Here is a 22,283-nt window from a genome sequence, read left to right as displayed (position 1 = left end):
ATGGAGTCGCTAACTGTAAAGCCTCATCAAGAGACTCAACCCAGAACGCCGCAGCAGCAGTGACAGAAGCAATGTATGCAAGGGGCTGCAGGATAAAACCCTGTTGAATAAACATTTTTTATCCATTGGATCTAAAAAGCACAACTGTCCTCGTCAGAGGTAGTGGTACGCTTAGCTAGAGTAGAAACTCTTCTCTCCACCTTAGGAACTGTCTGCCAGAAGTCCCGTGTGGTGGTAACTATTAGAAAACATTCTTCTAAAAAATAGGAGGGGAAGAGAACGGCACACCTGGTCTATACCATTCCTTATTAAAAAATGTTTAGTAAACCTCTTTAGGTATTGGAAAAACATCAGTACACACCGGCACTGCATATTATTTATCCAGTCTACACAATTTCTCTGGCCCTGCGATTGTACACATTCATTCAGAGCAGCCAAAGCCTCCCTGAGCAACAAGTGGAGGTTCTCAAGCATAAATTTTAAATGTAGAAATATCAGAATCAGGTTAAATCATCTTCCCTGAGTCAAAAAAATCACCCACAGACTAAGCATATTGTGAGGTAGTATCATACATGGTTCTTAAAGCGTCTGTATGCTCTGTATCTACCCCCAGAGCTAACTGCTTTCCTTTAATTTCAGGTAGTCTGACTAATACTGCTGCCAGAATATTATTCACCACCTTTGCCATGTCTTGTAAAATAAACGCTATGGGCGCCCTTGATGTACTTGGCGCCATTTGAGCGTGAGTCCCTGAAGCGGGAGTCGAAGGGTCTGACACGTGGGGAGAGTTAGTCGGCATAACTTTCTCCTCGACAGAATCCCCTGGTAAAATAAACGCTATGGGTGCCCTTGATGTACTTGGCGCCATTTGAGCGTGAGTCCCTAAAGCGGGAGTCAAAAGGTCTGAAACGTGGGGAGAGTTAGTCGGCATAACTACCCCCACGACAGAATCCTCTGGTGATAATGTTTTTAAAAGACAAAAAATGATCTTTATTGTTTAACATGAAATCAGTACATCTGGTACACATTCTAAGATGGGGTTCCACCATGGCTTTAAAACATAATGAACACAGAGCTTCCTCTATGTCAGACATGTTAGAACAGACTAATAATGAGACTAGTAAGCTTGGAAAACACTTTAAATCAAGTTAACAAGCAAATATATAAAACGTTACTGTGCCTTTAAGAGAATCAAATTTTGTCAAAATTTGAAAAACAGTGAAAAAAAGGCAGTAAAACAAACGAAATTTTTACAGTACATGTAATAAGGTAACAGAGCATTGCACCCACTTGCAAATGGATGATTAACCCCTTAATGCAAAAAACAGATCAAAAAAACGACAGACGTTTTTAAAAACAGACACAACAAACTGCCACAGCAGAGCTGTGGATTACCTTCCCTATAAACTATTTTGGAAGTCTTTTTAGCCCTTTAGAAATGTCCTATAGTATTCATGGGACTGCTGAGGGAATCTGGATGATTCATTTTGTAATTTTAACTGCGCAAAAAAGCGCTAAATTAGGCCCCTCCCACTCATATTACAACAGTGGGAAGCTTCAGTTAACTGTTTCTATGCAAAATTTAAGCCAGCCATGTGGAAAAAACTTAGGCCCCAATAAGTTTTATCACCAAACATATGTTAAAAAACGATTAAACATGCCAGCAAACGTTTTAAAACACATTTTTACAAGAGTATGTATCTCTATTAATCAGCCTGATACCAGTCGCTTTTACTGCATTTAAGGCTATACCAACATTACAGTGTTATCACCAATGTACGTTAAAAAACGATTAAACATGCCAGCAAACGTTTTAAAACACATTTTTATAAGAGTATGTATCTCTATTAATAAGCCTGATACCAGTCGCTATCGCTGCATTTAAGGCTTTACTTACATTACTTCGGTATCAGCAGTATTTTCTTAGTCAATTCCATTCCTAGAAAAATATTTTACTGCACATACCTTATCTGCAGGAAAACCTGCACGCCATTCCCCCTCTGAAGTACCTCACTCCTCAGAATGTGTGAGAACAGCAAATGGATCTTAGTTACGTCTGCTAAGATCATAGAAAAACGCAGGCAGATTCTTCTTCCAAATACTGCCTGAGATAAACAGCACACTCTGGTGCCATTTAAAAATAACAAACTTTTGATTGAAGAATAAACTAAGTAGAAAGCACCACAGACTCTCACGACCTCCTATCTATGTTGAGGCTTGCAAGAGAATGACTGAATATGGCAGTTAGGGGAGGAGCTATATAGCAGCTTTGCTGTGGGTGGACTCTTGCAACTTCCTGTTGGGAAGGAGAATATATTCCATAAGTAATGGATGATCCGTGGACTGGATACACTTAACAAGAGAAAAAAAAAATTTAGGGCCTCGCTGTACCAATGATACCTCTAAGAATATCTCACCTGAGTGGCGAGGTTCCTCTAATATAGTTAGAGGAACAGAGGGAGGTAGCACATGCATTGCTGTTATAGAGGATTAGTGCAGGTAGCACATGCAGCACAGTTAAAAAGGCAAAGAGCAGCTAACAGATGCACTACAGTTACAGAGGCATAGTGCAGGTGGCACATGCACCACAGTTACAGAAACCTAGAGGAGGCAGCACATGCACCACAGTTACAGAAACCTAGAGAAGGCAGCACATGCACCACAGTTACAGAAACCTAGAGAAGGCAGCACATGCGCCACAGTTACAGAGACCTAGAGGAGGCAACACATGCACCACAGTTACAGAGACCTAGAGGAGGCAGCACATGCACCACAGTTACAGAGACCTAGAGGAGGCAACACATGCACCACAGTTAGAGACCTAGAGGAGGCAGCACATGCACCACAGTTACAGAGACCTAGAGGCGGTGGCACATGCACCACAAAGTACATGCTGCACAGTCACCTATGCCTGCAGGTGAGGGTACTTGAAGTGCAGCTACATACACCTACAGCACCAATTTATTATACCAAGTCTCCCAATAATTTATAGTTAATCTTACCTTCCCATAGAAATCACTCATCTGTTCCAAAGGAACATGAGAGCCATGATACATTTCAAGTACTTCTGAGTCTGTTACAACATTGAACCCTCTGAAAACAAAAACACAAATAAAATAATTTGTTCAAAACTGAATACTCTATTTAATCATATGCCTGTATATAAAAATAGCTTAATAGTTTGCTTTTTACAGTTGACATGCTATAGCATCCATGTATAGTGGGACAGTTGCCATGCTATATTGTCCGTGTATAGTGGAACAGTTGACATGCTATAGTGTACGTGTATAGTGGAACAGTTGACATGCTATAGTATCCGTGTATAGTGGAACAGTTGACATGCTATAGTGTACGTGTATAGTGGAACAGTTGACATGCTATAGTGTACGTGTATAGTGGAACAGTTGACATGCTATAGTGTACGTGTATAGTGGAACAGTTGACATGCTATAGTGTACGTGTATAGTGGAACAGTTGACATGCTATAGTGTACGTGTATAGTGGAACAGTTGACATGCTATAGTGTACGTGTATAGTGGAACAGTTGACATGCTATAGTGTACGTGTATAGTGGAACAGTTGACATGCTATAGTGTACGTGTATAGTGGAACAGTTGACATGCTATAGTATCCATGTATAGTGGGACAGTTGACATGCTATAGTATCCATGTATAGTGGGACAGTTGACATGCTATAGTGTCCGTGTATAGTGGGACAGTTGACATGCTATAGTGTCCGTGTATAGTGGGACAGTTGACATGCTATAGTGTCCGTGTATAGTAGGACAGTTGACATAGACAAGGCACACAGAGGAGCAGGCACTACTTAGTTGGTATAAATATAAAACATACAATTTATTCAAAAAGCTTTAAAACATAGCCCCCAGACAGGGGTAGAGAGACATACAGGACAAATCGTACGCATTTTGCACCCCTTGGTGGCGCTTAATCATAGATAGATAAAGGGGGCACAAAACGCGTAAGATTTGTCCTGTATGTCTCTCTACCCCTGTCTGGGGGCTATGTTTTAAAGCTTTTTGAATAAATTGTATGTTTTATATTTATACCAACTAAGTAGTGCCTGCTCCTCTGTGTGCCTTGTCTTGTACTTTTGCGGCCCAATCCGCCGCCGCGGCTACGGCACTCCCGGTCCTATAGGAAGCAGATCATTCACATTTTTTTCAGTTGCATGGACCAGTAGTTTGACCGTGTTCTGGATACCCCTCCTGTTTGGGACAGTTGACATACTATAGTGTCCGTGTATAGTGTGACAGTTGACATGCTATAGTGTGTAATTCAGGATGATTTTCATCCAGTGTGACAAGGTAAATGTGCTAACTGAGTATCCATTATTTGAGACAGTATTATGTCATTCCTATAGGTTTATTCTGTTGTGATTGTAGTGGCAGACTGGATACAGCTGGAAAAGTACATCAGTGATTTGGCGTTATTTAGTTATTTTTTGGGGGGTGGCTATATATATATATATATATATATATATATATATATATATATATATATATATATATATATATATATATATATATATATATATATATATATATATATATATATATATATATATATATATACACACACACTCTTACTACATACTTCTTGATGGTAATTTGTGAATAAACTAATATATGCAAAAAAAATAAAAAAGGCCATTACCTTAGATTTGATTTTCAACAAAGCACTCAATCGCATTGTGTTGATGGATTGTTTGGTAAGAGCATAAATCTCTAAATAGGATTTGAAAACAATCTACCATTTAATAGTCTAAGCTAGATTTAGCTAGTGCTGTGGGAAGCTCAGGAACACAAAGAGCTGCAAAAGAACTAATTTATTTTCCACAACACATAAATATTCCCTGCACATTCACATTAAAGCCTGAGACATTTGTTTTGTACCCAGCACCCTAATGGTACAGCTGCTGTCTTCCAGCTCTTTTTAAATCCCTTTCCAAAAAGAGAAACTTTATTTTTTCTCTTTTTTTAAATCACTTTCTACAGAGAGAAACCATAATTTGTGCATTAACAATGCAAACTGACACTCAGGGAGCAGCAGGGCTGGATAATTATTCGATTTATGAACACATGCATTGCCACACATAGGATCTGATGATCTAAACCTCTCCACTCTGGCGAGATGATCTAACGCATCTTGTCAGTACCATGAGGTCCCTCAAAGACTTCTAAAAAGGAGATTTTTTTCCCCCTGAGTTTGTCTCTATATGCAGAGTTCTGGATGTGAATGAGACACCTACATTGCAAAATAATACTTAAAAAAAAAAAACAAAGTTTTAAACATGTTATAGTGTCTGTGTACAGTGGTTCATGAAACATGCCATAGTGTCTGTGTACAGTGGTTCATGAAACATGCCATAGTGTCTGTGTATAGTGGGACAGTAGACATGCTATAGTGCCCGTGTATAGTGGGACAGTAGACATGCTATAGTGCCCGTGTATAGTGGGACAGTAGACATGCTATAGTGCCTGTGTATAGTGGGACAGTAGACATGCTATAGTGTCTGTATATACTAGTGGGACAGTAGACATGCTATAGTGTCTGTATATAGTGGGACAGTAGACATGCTTTAGCGTCTGTTTATGTTGGGACAGTAGACATGCTATAGTGTCCGTGTATAGTGGGACAGAAGACATGCTATAGTGTCCGTGTATAGTGGGACAGTAGACATGCTTTAGCGTCTGTTTATGTTGGGACAGTAGACATGCTATAGTGTCCGTGTATAGTGGGACAGAAGACATGCTATAGTGTCCGTGTATAGTGGGACAGTAGACATGCTTTAGCGTCTGTTTATGTTGGGACAGTAGACATGCTATAGTGTCCGTGTATAGTGGGACAGTAGACATGCTATAGTGTCTGTATATAGTGGGACAGTAGACATGCTTTAGCGTCTGTTTATGTTGGGACAGTAGACATGCTATAGTGTCCGTGTATAGTGGGACAGAAGACATGCTATAGTGTCCGTGTATAGTGGGACAGTAGACATGCTTTAGCGTCTGTTTATGTTGGAACAGTAGAAATGCTATAGTGTCCGTGTGTTGTGGAGAATAAATTAGTTATTTTGCAGCTTTTTGTGTTCCTGAGCTTCCCACAGCACTAGCTAAATCCAAAACAATGGTCAGAATTACTTTGTAAATCTGGTACAGCTAGATCTGTAACATATAAATCTACACTTCTCATGCCAAGAACCAGGAGAGCTACTTGTTTTTACACCTCTAGGGGCCTATTTATTATTGTGCGAGCGGACATGATTCGATATTGCGGATGATGTTGGCTGCACATCGATAAATACCGACAGCATACGCTCTCAGCATTTATCATTGCACCAGCAGTTCTTGTGAACTGCTGGTGCAATACCGCCCCCTGCAGATTTGCCGCTAGCAGGGGGTTTCAATCAACCCGACCATTTTCGGCGGACAGGTTATGGAGCAGCGGTCTTTAGATTTTCAGGCTCACCGGGAACACGGGGAATCAAGTTTGATACAGAGCTAGATAAATATGCCCCCTAATGCCAACACTGTTCTGCTCATGTTAAAACACCCTCCATGTTACATATTGCCCATAGTACTTTTTGTGCTGGATGGACAGTGCTCTGAATGTTTAGAAGATTCCTATTCTATGTTTTTTCTTGTAGTATTATCACAATCTTTTTTTAGAATGTTCTAGTATGTTTATTGTTGTAAGTTGCCCACTTTGCTGCTGTGGAGATTAGTAAAGAAGTATGAAGGGGACACAAAGTGCAAAAAGATAATTAGTTACAGCATTTCATTATTGCACTGCGGCTTGTATACAACTATGTGGTTGATCAAAGTCCTTTAGGAACATTTTTAAAACGATAATGGCAAAAGTCCCCTTAAACTTTAATGGTGAATTTTTAAGCTAAATTATTAGATAAACTTTTCTAAAGGATTGTGATCGTATTTAACCCCTGCAAAAACCTTACACACATGAGCAGCATCTGGTTAGCCAATAACAAGATGCATACGTGTTTAGGCACCAATAGCCAGCTAGCTCCCAGTAGTGCATTGCTGCTAAGGAAATGTGCATATGCTTTTCAACAAAAGATAGCAAGAGAACAAATTACATTCGCTATCTAAATCACAACAGTTTAATGTTTTACTTTTAGTTCCCTATCATTGCTGATATATGCTATGCATAAGTACAAAATGTAATGTCATATTCAGTGTTTATATCACAATTTAAGTTAGCATAAGTGTCTTAGAAATAAATTTAAACAATACCTTTTAATATTATATTTTCTTTTATATTCAATACATAAACTTAAACTCACCGATATACTGTCCCCAGCTGAATGTAATGAAAAGCGTCAATCTTCAATAATAATGCCTTTAATAAAACATGAGAAATAATTATAAAAAAATAAATAAATCACATATTCATCAAGCATAGAAATAAAAAAAAAAATCAACACTTATCAGCCAGTAGTGAGAGAGTTATTTACACATGAGGCTCTGCCAGGTAACAGGGAAATAAATGCGGAGAGATAAGCCCTGGGGTTTATATTGCTAGGTAAGCACTGGCAAATGTGTATGAGAAGCAGGGTTAGATAAGTCATTTTTTGATAACTGAATAATGACTTAAAAAAAAAAAATACACGTTTGGATGAAGAAATTAATCAGGTGATGAGTAGGAAAAAAAAAAAATATGGAGTTGAGGTCTTGAAAGACTGTAATGCAGAATGTAAATAAGGAAGCGAGAGAAAAGCATTACAATTAGAAAAAACAAAGATAACATGAAAAAAATTTATAGGAAGAAAATCATTAACTATGAAACTGGAAGCAGATGAATATACCATTTCCTGGTTCATATTGGTAATCAAGATATGTAAAACATACAATAAAAAGGTTAAAAAATTCCAAATGTTTAAAACTAGATTATCTGCTGACCCGAATATAATATTACATAAGCACTGGCATTATACATAGCTTTGCAGATACACATACTAAATGGGAAATCAGACCACTGAGACAAGCGCTCTATCATGTTCTTTTAATGCTATGAATTGAATTATATACCGTAATTAGGAGCTATAGTTAACCAATCCTATACACTGAGAAGTCAATAGTAGTATTCCCGTCCAGCAGAAAACCATTTTAAACAGCTTTTGGCAGAAATTAAATTCAGCAGTTGAACTTTTGAAAATCATTATATATATATATATATATATATATATATATATATATATATATATATATATATATATATATATATATATATATATATATATATATATATATATATATATATATATACATACACATACACACATACATACACACAGTATATATATATATATATATTTAGCGTGGTCCAGCGATAATGCATATCACGTCCCGTGCTATCATTAGTAAGCCACTTGTAATCTGGCCCATTGTTGGAACAAACAAAATAAAACCTATATAAAGCTCTAAGAGTGCTGCACTTACCCCCTAAATGCCCCTCTATACCTACCTTGTGAACATCATAATGAAGTCCTCGAATTGCAAAGTCTGGATCATATTCATATTTTCTTAATTCATTAGGATACTATAGGAAGAAAAAAAAATTATATTTTAATTTAAAAAAATAAAAAATCTGTAGTTTTGAGAAACCATAAATGTAACTCATCCATTTAGGGATTTCTTAACTTCCATGTTTTATCTTTAATAAAACAATATAATTAATGTTAATTGTAAAACACCCTGACTGGTAAGAAATTGCAGATGTGGAGATAGAGAGTATGGGAGAGAGTGAGAGAGAAGTTTAATGATCAAAAGTTTGCCACCAGAAAAGTGAAAGACCACGCTTAGCCCCGCAGGGACAGTCTCGGTTCAATCAAAGAAAACAGGCTGTCCCTGTGAGTGGCGAGTGGTCTACCTTAGAAATGATGTAAGAACTCTGCTATGTAAAAGTTCACAAAGGAGGACGAAATACACAGGAAGAACCCGGCATATTACATTTTAAACATATTATAACAGATACAAATCAAAATACGCTGTTTTCAGTGCGCTGTTCCTTAAATGTACTGCTATTTTCATATACAGTGATTTTCCTTGCAGAGTAATTAGTGTTTTGATATAAAGCTTGCCACCATTTAATTTGCAAGAAAAAAAATATGAGATCTGTAGGCCGGAAACATTTAGATAATTACACTGGGATTTGAGAGACAAAGTCATACGCACCCTTGCAATGCTCATGTTCAGCCCATTTTATGATAATTACGCTTTGTATTTTGTACTTATAAGTACAAATTTCTATGTGTTTTTTGCACATCCAGTGTATTTGTGCTGTGCATATTTAATGCTATTTATTCCTGTTTGATTTGCATACAAATTTTACGTTTTTGATAAAATATGATTTTTGATGCACGATTTTCACGGTGCACTTTTTCCCCATACAAAAATGCAGTATAAGCCCCATAGCGAAACACTCTATTTCATGGTAAAAAGTGATTTTAAAGAATTCCACCAGGGAAATAGAAGCACTCTCATTCTAGATAAACGATTTCCAGGCTTTATTTTGAATGCTACCATATGCATAGTAATCGGATTAACCTGTATTGTTTTGATGAGATGTGAGGTTCAATCCTGGCATTACAGTTCTCTAGTGAATTCGTTTTAAATATACAAATCCCCATTACAGTATAATAGTGTTTTACATATGGTAAAGGCAGTCATTTGTCTCTTCAAGTAAAATTTCTGCAGACATGTAAATATAGCTTGTAACCTTTAGACTGCTTCCCAGCTGTAGAGAAACACGGGTACAGGGATAACCCTACAACTACGTGATCAGACAACATACTTCACATCAATGGAAGTTGTATTTTATGATGCACAGCAAGCAACTATTGAACTATGGACTATATTAGGTCATGTAATGTCAGTTTGTTTTGGCAGAGTGTTTGTATCTATAAAATAAAATGAGTTAACATTTTAAGGAATAGCAGCTTTACAAAAGCCTCAACTATTTATTTTGCCACAAAAGCAAAATTAAGATCCCTTGTAAATGTATTTCAGAGGACACTAATGACTCTAAAGGTGTGGTTATTTTTATTCACAGACAATTATTTTAATATAAAAAATAATAATACTGAAATCATAATAAAAAAAATGTTTAACAAAAATAAGAGCAATGAGGAGTAGATACTAGATAATATCTTCTCAGTTTAGCACCTTCATTTCAATGGGTCTGATTAACTTTTCTTTTGCAGACAGATTTTGATAATTTCGCTCTATATACTATATATAGACTAGGGGCCAGATTACCAGTGAAGCGCTAACGTTTGCGTGTAAGCGATAAGGGTTATATCGCGGGTGTTTGTGCTCATCGGGGTTACCACTGGTATTACGAGTTGAAAGTAAATGCAAAACGCTTGAGCACAATAACGATTTACGCTAGAATGATTACAGTGACCTCAAAGCTCTGTTTAACTGTTACACTCGAATAAAAAGTGGCACAAAATACATCAAAAGATACAATACAAAGTACACTTACACTCATAACACTATTAAAAAAAATATTGCACAAAAAAAAGTTATAAAGGTTAAAAGATATGAGGTCTCAGATGTTAGAAAGAAAAAAAAAAAAAAAGCCAAAGGGCTTTAACTTAGAGATACTGTACATACATATACTGTACATGTCTAAAGAAGTATATGTATATATTTTTACATCTATCTCTCTCTCACGAGCTTGCGTGAATGAAAACTGTTTACTTTCAACTCCTAATATGAGCGTCACCCAGACAAGTGCAAAAAGCTTACTTCTAGCGCAATGAACGCTAGAGCGGGAGAATTATTTAGCGCTCCACTTGTAATCCGGCCCTATGTTGGGGTTTAGCAGTTCCAGGATATGGTGCAACAAGTCTATCCATAAGAAACACTCCTCCAAGAATAGGCTGTAAAACAATAACTTTTCATTATTTCAAAGAAAAATTCCTTCATGTTCATAATTCTTCATAGATCTTTATTGGTGAGCACTACTTAAAGGTAGCATGAAATAAAAATAATATACTTCTATTAGCAAAATTAATTTGTTCTCTTGGTATCTTGGTAAGTTCAGAAGAGTGCAATTCTATCATTATATGGCAGCAGTGAAAAGAACAACGTTTGTAAGTGAAACCAAATAGTGCTCATATAGTACATGCTCTTAAAACTACCTAGGTATGTTCTTCAACAAAGGATAATCAGAAGAACAAGGGCATTTTGATAACTGAAGTACTCCTTTAAATTATAAATTCTATCTGAATCACTAAAATTCAATTATGACTTATTTCACTTTTAAGTAATTGAGCCACTTTCTTTCATGTAATTGGCAAGAGTCCATGAGCTAGTGATATACAATCCTACTAGGAGGGGCAAAGTTTTCCAAACCTCAAAATGCCTATAAATACACCCCTCACCACACCCACAATTCAGTTTTACAAACTTTGCCCCCTATGGAGGTGGTGAAGTAAGTAAGTCTGTGCTTGTTTTTTTTTTAGGATTTCTTCTATGATAAGCGCTTCTAAGCATTTTGAAGCCCAATTCCTCTCAGAGTACAGTGTTTGTCAGAGGGATGTGAAGGGAGTATCGCCTAGTGATTTTATGTTTTTCCTCGCAGGAAATCTTTTCAAGGGTTCTCTGTTATTGCTCGTAGAGATTCATCTCCTACCTCCCTTTTCGGATTGACGATATACTCTTATATACCATTACCTCTGCTGATTTTTTCAGTACTGGTTTGGCTATCTGCTATATGTGGATGGGTGTCTTTCGGTAAGTATGTTTTTCTTATTTAAGACACTCTCAGCTATGGTTTCAAATATATGAATTTTACTTATATTTGCCATGAGTCAGTATATTTCCTTTTGCAGACTGTCAGTTTCAGTTTGGGAAGCATGTTTAGGAAGTTATTGGTCTTACCTGGGGTATAGTCCTTTTTTTCAAATTGACTGTTTTTTCTTTCGCGGGCAAAATTAGGCTTGCGAGGGTGCAAAATGCTGTTATTTATTGCATCATTTTTGGCGCAAGAATTTTTTTTGCTGCGAAGGTACGTCTTTGATGACGCAAGTTCGTCATTTCCGGCGTCTTAGTTGATGCCAGTTGCGTCTGTTATGACGCGAGTTGCGTCATTTCCGGATGTTGTTGGCGCCAAAACATTTTTAACTTCCTTTTGCGTTGTGTGTCATACTTGGCGCCAAAAAATTTAGTTTATTTTTCATCCCACTTCCTATATGGTTCTTGCCTTCTATATGCTCAGAGAGCTATGCTGTTTGCATTTTTTCCCATTCCTGAAACTGCCATATAAGGAAATTGAAAATTTTGCTTTAATGTTGTATTTTCTTTTACATTTTGCAAGATGTCTCAATCTGATCCTGTCTCAGAAGCAACTGTTGGAACCCTGCTGCCTGATCACAGTTCTACCAAAGCTAAGTGTATCTGTTGTAAGTTAGCTGTGATTAGATTTCCAGCTGTAGTATGTAACAGTTGCCATGATAAGCTTTTGCACGCAGAAAATGTTTCCATCAGTACTAGTACAGTTTCTGTTCCGTCAACATCTAATGTACATGATATCCCTGTTGATATGAAAAATTATATTGCTGATGCAATACAGAAGGCTTTGTCTGCTATTCCGCCTTCTAATAAACGTAAAAGGTCTTTTAAAACTTCTCATACATTTGATGAAATTTCTAATGACCGACAACATACTGAAATATCCTTCTCTGATGAGGATCTCTCTGATTCAGAAGATTCTACCTCAGACATTGACACTGACAAATCTACTTATCTTTTTAAGATTGAATACATATGTTTCTTATTGAAAGAAGTGTTGGTTACTTTGGATATTAAGGAGTCTAGTTGTCTTGATATCAAAACTAGTAAACGTTTACATTCCGTTTATTAAACCTCCTGTGGCTACTCCTGAGGTTTTTCCAGTTCCTGATGCTATTTCTGATGTGACTGCTAAGGAATGGATTAAGCCTGGTACTTCTTTTATTCCTTCTTCTAGGTTTAAAAAGTTGTACCCTTTGCCAGCGGCTAAATTAGAGTTTTGGGAAAAAGTCCCCAAAGTTGATAGGGTCATATCTACTCTTGCCAAAACATACTATTATTCCTATGGAAGACAGTACTTCTTTTAAAGATCCTTTAAATAGGACACTTGAATCTTATCTAAAGGAAAGCTTATTTATTCTCAGGCCTGTCATTGCTATGGCTGATGTTGCATCTGCATCAACCTTTTGGTTGGATAGCTTAGCGCAACAGGAAACAGATCCTGATTTGTCTAGCATTGTTTGTTTGCTTCAACATGCTAATCATTTTATCTGTGATGCTATTTTTGATATCACCAAAATTGATGTTAAATCTATGTCTTTAGCTAATTTGGCTAGAGGAGCTTTATGGCTCAAATCTTGGAATGCTGACATGGTATCCAATTCTAGATTACTATCTCTTTCTTTTCAAGGGAACAATTTATTTTGTTCTCAGTTGGATTAAAATATTTCAACCATCACTGGAGGGAAGGGAGTTTTTTTGCCTCAGGATAAAATATATAAGGGCAAATCTAAAGCTTCTAATCGTTTTCGTTCTTTTCGACAGAACAAGGAACAGAAAACCAATCCTTCCCCTAAACACTCTAGTCCCAATTGGAAACCTTCTTCAAGTTGGAATAAATCCAAGCCTTTTAAGAAACCAAAGCCAGCCCCCAAGTCTGCATGAAGGTGCGACCCTCAATCCAGTTCAGCTGGTGGGGGGCAGATTGAAATTATTCCAAGTGTGTTTCAGATCTAGAGCTTTCAGGGTAATAATACCAGTTCCGTTTCAGGAACAGGGTCTGGGGTTTTATTCGAATTTATTCATTGTCTCAAAGAAAAAAAATTCATTCAGGCCAGTTCTGTATCTGAAGTTTTTGAATCGTTTTGTAACAGTCCCAACTTTCAAGATGGTGACTATAAGAACTATTTTGCCTTTTGTTCAGCAAGGTCATTATATGTCCACAATAGACTTACAGGATGCATATCTTCACATTCCGATTCATCCAGACCACTATCGGTTTCTGAGATTATCTTTTCTAGACAAGCATTACCAATTTGTCGCTCTTCCATTTGGCCTAGCAACAGCTCCAAGGATCTTTTTGAAGGTTCTCGGTGCCCTTCTATCTGTAATCAGAGAACAGGGTATTGCGGTGTTTCCTTATTTGGATGATATCTTGGTTCTAGCTCAGTATTTACATTTAGCCAAATCTCACACAAATCAACTAGTGTTGTTTCTTCAAAGACATGGTTGGAGGATCAATTTACCAAAGAGTTTCGATTCCTCAGACAAGGGTCACCTTTTAGGTTTGGAGATAGATTCAGTATCCATGACTCTGTCCTTAACAGACAAGAGATGAATGAAATTGGTTTCAGCTTGTTGAAACCTTCAGTCTTAATCATTCCCTTCAGTGGCTATGTGCATGGAAGTTTTAGGTCTCATGACAGCAGCATCGGACACAATCCCCTATGCTCGTTTTCAAATGAGACCTCTATAGCTTTGTATGCTGAATCAATGGTGCAGGGATTATACTCGGATATCACAATTGATATACTTAAATCCCAACATTCAACTCTCTCTGACTTGGTGGTTAGACCATCATTGTTTAATTCAGGGGGCCTCTTTTGTTCGTCCTATCTGGACTGTGATCACAACAAATGCAAGTCTTCCAGGTTGGGGAGCTGTCTGGGGATCTCTGACAGCACAAGGGGTTTGGAAATCTCAAGAGGCGAGGTTACCAATCAATATTTTAGAACTCCGTACTATTTTCAGGGCTCTTCAGGTTTGGCCTTTGTTAAAGAGGGAACCATTCATTTGTTTTCAGACGGACAATATCACAACTGTGGCATATGTCAATCATCAGGGTGGGACTCGCAGTCCCCTAGCTATGAAAGAAGTATCTCAGATACTTTCTTGGGCAGAATCCAGCTCTTGTCTAATTTCTGCGGTGCATATCCTAGGTGTAGACAATTGGGAAGTGGATTATCTCAGCCGTCAGACCTTACATCCGGGGGAGTGGTCTCTCCATCCAGATGTATTTTGTCAGATTGTACAGATGTGGGGTCTTCAATAGGTCTGATGGCTTCTTATCTAAACAAGAAACTTCCCAGGTACCTGTCCAGGTCCAGGGATCCTCAGGCAGAGATGGTGGATGCTTTAGCAGTTCCTTGGATTTACCAACCTGCTTATATCTTTCCGCCTCTAGTTCTTCTTCCAAAAGTGATCTCCAAGATCATTATGGAACAATCGTATGTGTTTCAGATAGCAGCAGCGTGGTCTCACAGAGGTTTTGGTTTGCAGGCCAGACCTTCTGTCTCAAGGGACGTTTTTCCATCAGGATCTCAAATCGTTAAATTTGAAGGTATGGAAATTGAACGCTTAGTCATAGAGGTTTCTCTGACTCAGTGATTATTCTATGCTACAGGCTCGTAAGTCTGTTTCAAGAAAGATTTATTATTGAGTTTGGAAGACCTATATTTCATATTTCTTTTAGAATTCCTAGAATTTTACAGTTTCTTCAGGATGGTTTGGATAAAAAGGTTTGTCTGCAAGTACTTTGAAGGTACAAATTTCTGCTCTGTTTAATTTCATAGAAAAATTGCTAAGCTTCCTGATATTCACTGTTTTGTTCAGGCTTTGGTTTGTATCAAGCCTGTTATTATATCAATCTCTCCTCCTTGGAGTCTTAATTTGGTTTTGAAGACTTTGCAGGCTCCTCCTTTGGAGCCTATGCATAATTTGGATATTAAACTACTTTCTTGGAAAGTGTTGCTTCTTTTGGCTATCTCTTCAGCTAGAAGAGTTTCTAAATTGTCTGCTCTCTTGTGAGTCTCCATTTCTGATTTTTCATCAGGATAAGGCTGTTTTGCAGACTTCGTTTAAATTTCTTCCTAAGGTTGTGAATTATAAGACATTAGTAGGGAAATTATGGTTCCTTCCCTGTGTCCTAATCCCAAGAATGCTCTTGAAAGATCTTTGCATTTTTTGGATGTTGTAAGAGCTTTGAAATATTATGTTGAAGCTACTAAAGATTTCAAGAATACTTCTAGTCTATTTGTTGTGTTCTCTGGTTCTAGGAAAGGGCAGAAAGCTTCTGCCATTTCTTTGGCATCTTGGTTGAAGCTTTTGATTCATAAAGCTTATTTGGAGGCGGGACAGTCCCCACCTCAGAGGATAACAGCTCATTCTACTAGATCAGTCTCCCCTTCTTGGGCTTTTAAGAATGAAGCTTCAGTTGATCAGATTTGCAAAGCAGCAACTTGGTCTTCTTTGCATACATTTACTAAATTTTACCATTTTGATGTATTTGCTTCTTCAGAAGCAGTCTTTGGTAGAAAAGTTCTTCAGGCAGCTGTTTCAGTTTGATTCTTCTGCTAATGTTTTAAGTTTTTTTCTTTCAATTCATGAGAAAAACTTATTTTTTGTGGATTAAATTTTTTCAGCGGAAAATGGCTGTTTTTATTTTATCCCTCCCTTTCTAGTGACTCTTCTGTGGACTTCCACATCTTGGGTATTTCTATCCCATACGTCACTAGCTTATTATTCCAAATTCCTTTGTTGATGCTTTTTACTCCTTTCTTTATCACCCCACTACTTGGCTATTCGTTAAACTGAATTGTGGGTGTGGTGAGGGGTGTATTTATAGGCATTTTGAGGTTTGGGAAACTTTGCCCCTCCTGGTAGGATTGTATATCCCATACGTCACTAGCTCATGGACTCTTGCCAATATGAAATAAATGAATTTATCAGGTAAGTTCTTAAATAAGTTATGTTTTTACAGCAGATATTACATTTTAAAAATTATAGACTTTGGGCCATTCTTCAACAAGTAAGTGCCCTAAATCTATGTACAATATATACAGATAGACCCAGAAATGCATAAAAAGTGAATCACATACTCAAGCAGACTTCATTCATGCTACAAACTTACAACTATACCCTTACCTTAAAGAAGTATCCTGCTTCTTCTCAAACCTCAACATATTCTCTACTACTTTTTACACTTCTGTCCTCATGCTCCTGTTCACCCATTAAGCCTCACAGCCAACAACATTGACTGTTACTTCAGAAAAAATTAACTTTCATACAAGACACCTGCTAAAAGAAGGTACTGCTTCATCACCTTTGCCACTGTACATAGGAATAGTTCAAGGCCTGTGCTCCATACTTTTTGACTTGGTAAAATAGCAATGGGTTCCTTCCAATATCATCTTTGTTCAATCAAATCTATTGCCTTTCTCTCAGCGCAAGATTACTTGTGCGCAAACACCAACAGAAGTACACTTTTAACATGCGTGGGTTAGTGCGCGTATTACAAGTTGAAAGTGCTTCGGATATCGCAACCACATTAAAGGGACACTGAATCCAAATTTCTTTCGCAATTTTAAGCAACTTTCTAATGTACTCCTATTATCAATTTTTCTTCGTTCTCTTGCTATCTTTATTTGAAAAAGAAGGCATCTAAGCTTTTTTTTTTTAATTCAGAACTCTGGACAGCACTTTATTGGTGGATGAATGTATCCACCAATCAGCAAGGACAACCAAGGTTGTTCACCAAAAATGGGCCGGCATCTAAACTTACATTCTTGCATTTCAAATAAAGATACCAAGAGAATGAAGAAAATTAGAAAGATGCTTAAAATTTCATGCTCTCTGAATCACGAAAGAAAAAATTTGGGTTCAGTGTCCCTTTAACTTCTTATCCCATAGTCTTCAATGGAGCATGCAAACTGGAAAAAACTTAACGTTTATCGATTGCGTGCTAACCCAACAGAAGTGAAACTTACAGCGCTTTTACATTTCAATGTTCTTCACACAGACTAATTTTTTTTTATATATATATATATATATATATATATATATATATATATATATATATATATATATATATAATTTTAAATGTATTTTTTGCTAGTATATATATATATATATATAATTTTAAATGTATTTTTTGCTAGTATATATATATATATAATTTTAAATGTATTTTTTGCTAGAATATATATATATATATATATATATATATATATATATATATATATATATATATAATTTTAAATGTATTTTTTGCTAGAATATATATATATATATATATATATATATATATATATATATTTTACACACACATATATATATTACACACACACATACACACACACACAGTTGTGCTCATAAGTTTACATACCCTGGCAGAATTTATGGCCATTTTTCTAAGATTATAAATGATAACACAAAAACTTCTTTCACTCATGGTTAGTGTTTGGCTGAAGCCATTTATTATCAATCAACTGTGTTTACTCTTTTTAAATCATGATGACAACAGAAACAACCCAAATGACCCTGATCAAAAGTTTACATACCCTGGTGATTTTGGCCTGATAACATGCACACAAGTTGACACAGGGTTTGAATAGCTATTAAAGGTAACCATCCTCACCTGTGATCTGTTTGCTTGTAAGTTGTGTGTTTGTATAAAAGGTCAATGAGTTTCTGGACTCCTGACAGACCCTTGCATCTTTCATCCAGTGTTGCACTGACATTTCTAGATTCTGAGGCATGGGGAAAGCAAAAGAATTGTCAAAGGATCTGAGGAAAAAGGTAGTTGAACTGTATAAAACAGTAAAGGGATATAAAAAGATATCCAAGGAATTGAGAATGCCAATCAGCAGTGTTCAAACTCTAATCAAGAAGTGGAAAATGATAGGTTCTGTTGAAACCAAACCACGGTCAGGTAGACCAACTAAAATTTCAGCCACAACTATCAGGAAAGTTGTTCGGGATGCAAAGAAAAACATACAAATAACTTCAGGTGAAATACAGGACTCTCTGAAAACATGTGGTGTGGCTGTTTCAAGATGCTCAATAAGGAGGCACTTGAAGAAAGATGGGCTGCATGGTCGAGTCGCCAGAAGAAAGCCATTACTACGCAAATGTCAAAGTATCCCGCTTACAATACACCAAACAGCACAGAGACAAGCCTCAAACCTTTTGGCACAAAGTCATTTGGAGTGATGAGACCAAAATTTAGCTTTTTGGCCACAACCATAAATGCTACATTTGGAGAGGAGTCAACAAGGCCTATGATGAAAGGTACACCATTCCTACTGTGAAACACAGAGGTGGATAGCTCATGTTTTGGGGATGTGTGAGCTACTAAGGCACAGGAAATTTGGGCAGAATTGATAGATGAATGCAGTAGCCTCTAGTTATCAATGTGTCTACTTACCTGCATTCGCCGGCCCAATATGCTCGCCTAACATCGCCGCTGCGGACCTGAATATGTTCGCCAAAGTTATCAAGAAAGCTGTCAAGAAGCCGCGCACCAAGTACGGAGCGATGAGCAGCGGACTGTTAACTGACAGTCATCGATCTCGCTGCTCATCGGCTTCTTCACAGCTTTCTTGCTAGCCTGTCACTAAGCACCCACACTATACTATAATGTTATACCCCCTAAACTGCCGCTCCCGGACCCCGTCGCCACTATAATAAATATATGAACCCCTAAACCGCCGCTCCCGGACCCCGCCGCCACCATAATAAATATATGAACCCCTAAACCGCCGCTCCCGGACCCCGCCGCCAATATAATAAATATATGAACCCCTAAACGGCCGCTCCCGGACCCGGCCGCCACTATAATATATGAACCCCTAAACCGCCGCTCCCGGACCCTGCCGCCACTATAATAAATATATGAACCCCTAAACCGCCGCTCCCGGACCCCACCGCCACCTACATTAAACCTATTAACCCCTAATCTGCTGCCCCCTATACCGCCACCACCTACATAAAGTTATTAACCCCTTTCCTGCTGATCCCGGACCCCGCCGCAAATAAATTAATTGTTTAACCCCTAAACCGCCGCACCCGGAGTCCTCCGCCACCTACATTACATTTATTAACCCCTATCCTGCCCCCCCTACACCGCCGCCACCTACAGTACATTGATTAACACCTAATCTACTCCCTACACCGCTGCCAATATATTAAATGAATTAACCCCAAAACCTAAGTCTAACCCTAACCCTAACCCCCCCTAACTTATTAATCTAAATAAATATTCCTATAATTAAATAAATTAATCCTATTTAAAACGAAATACTTACCTATAAAATAAACCCTAAGATAGCTGCAATATAATTAATAATTACATTATAGCTATTTTAGGGCTATTTTTATTTTACAGGCAACTTTGTATTTATTTTAACTAGGTACAATAGCTATTAAATAGTTATTAACTATTTAATAACTACCTAGATAAAATAATTACACATTTACCTGTAAAATAAATCCTAACCTAAGTTACAAATACACCTAACACTACACTATCAATAAATTAAATAAATAAATTAACTACAATTATCTAAAATAAAATACAATTAAATAAACTAAACTACAAAAAAACAAAACACTAAATTACAAAAAATAAAAAAATATTACAAGAAGTTTAATCTAATTACACCTAATCTGTGCCCCCTAATAAAATAAAAAAGCCCCCCAAAATATTAAAATTCCCTATCCTAAACTAAATTACAAATAGCCCTTAAAAGGGCTTTTTGCGGGGCACTGCCCCAAAGTAATCAGCTCTTTTACCTGTAAAATAAATAAATACAATACCCCCCCCAACACCCACACACCCCTACTCTAAAACCCACCCGATCCCCCCTTAAAAAAAACTAGCACTACCCCATTGAAGATCACCCTACCTTGAGCCGTCTTCATCCAGGCGGGCACCACTGGTCATCCGATGGGGCAGAAGAGGACATCCGGACCGGCAGAAGTCTTCATCCTATCCGGGCAGAAGAGGACATCCGGACCAGCAGACTTCTTCATCCAAGCAGCATCTTCTATCTTCATCCTTCCGGCGATGAGCAGCTCCATCTTAAAGACCTCCTGCACGGAACATCCCTCTAGGCCGACAACTACCCGAGGAATGGCTGGTCCTTTAAATGACGTCATCCAAGATGGCGTCCCTCGAATTCCAATTGGCTGATCAGATTTTTCCTTCCTTAATTCTGATTGGCTGATAGAATCCTATTGGCTGATGTAATCAGTGGTGCTGGCTGGGTGAAGACGGCTCAAGGTAGGGTGATCTTCAATGGGGTAGTGTTAGGTTTTTTAAGGAGGGATTTTAGAGTAGGGGTGTGTGGGTGGTAGGTTGTAATGTTGGGGGGGTATTGTATTTTTTTTTACAGGTAAAAGAGCTGATTACTTTGGGGCAATGCCCCGCAAAAAGCCCTTTTAAGGGCTGGTAAAAGAGCTGATTACTTTGGGGCAATGTCCCGCAAAAGGCCCTATTAAGGGCTATTTGTAATTTAGTTTAGGATAGGGGCTTTTTTTATTTTATTAGGGGGCTTAGATTAGGTGTAATTAGATTAAACTTCTTGTATTTTTTGTAATTTAGGGTTTGTTTGTTTTTTGTAATATAGTTTAGTTTATTTAATTGTATTTTATTTTAGATAATTGTAGTAAATTTAGTGTAGTGTTAGGTGTATTTGTAACTTAGGTTAGGATTTATTTTACAGGTAAATTTGTAATTATTTTAACTAGGTAGCTATTAAATAGTTAACAACTATTTACTAACTATTGTACCTAGTTAAAATAAATACAAAGTTGCCTGTAAAATAAAAATAAACCCTAAAATAGCTATAATGTAATTATTAATTATATTGTAGCTATCTTAGGGTTTATTTTATAAGATAAATATAAATGTATAGATAGGTCAAATAAAAAAGTATAAATGTATAGTAAGTCCAATAAAAAAGTATTATTGCTCAATGCAATAATCTTGTTATTTTGATATCTAAATCTCTGGACTAACACGGCTACTCCAATCAATGGCTATGGGATAGATTCATACAGTCATATGCAAAAGTTTAGGCACCCCTGACAATTTCCATAATTTTCATTTATAAATATTTGGGTGTTTGGATCAGCAATTTCATTTTTCTCTATCAAATAACTGAAGGACACAGTAATATTTCAGTAGTGAAATAAGGTTTATAGGATTAACAGAAAATGTGCAATATGCATAAAAATGAAATTAGACAGGTGCATAAATTTGGGCATCCTTGTCATTTTGTTGATTTGAATACCAGGAACTACCTAGCACTGATTAATTGGAAAACACAATTGGTTAGGTGAGCCCATTAAGCCTTGAACTTCATAGACAGGTGCATCCAATCATGAGAAAAGGTATTAAAGGTGACCAATTGCAAGTTGTTGCTCTCTTTGACTCTCCTCTGAAGA

At 37.1% G+C, this 22,283-nt stretch overlaps 1 protein-coding gene across 1 annotated transcript in view; it reads right to left on the bottom strand.

The window, feature by feature from the left end:
- The window catches only part of NT5DC3 (5'-nucleotidase domain containing 3), a 163,277-nt gene that overhangs the window by 96,401 nt on the left and 44,593 nt on the right, over positions 1-22,283 (bottom strand). Inside the window, exons 3-5 of the mRNA XM_053719250.1 lie at positions 8,503-8,577; positions 7,322-7,377; positions 3,003-3,093 (exon numbers count right to left, since the gene is read on the bottom strand). Of these exons, the coding sequence (XP_053575225.1) occupies positions 3,003-3,093; positions 7,322-7,377; positions 8,503-8,577 (222 nt within the window). The remainder of the gene's footprint in view (positions 1-3,002; positions 3,094-7,321; positions 7,378-8,502; positions 8,578-22,283) is intronic.

Source organism: Bombina bombina, chromosome 6 (genome assembly GCF_027579735.1).
Source record: "Bombina bombina isolate aBomBom1 chromosome 6, aBomBom1.pri, whole genome shotgun sequence".
NCBI lineage: Eukaryota > Metazoa > Chordata > Amphibia > Anura > Bombinatoridae > Bombina > Bombina bombina.
Note: the sequence above shows the minus strand (reverse complement) of the source record. Positions and strands in the feature narration are given on the sequence as shown.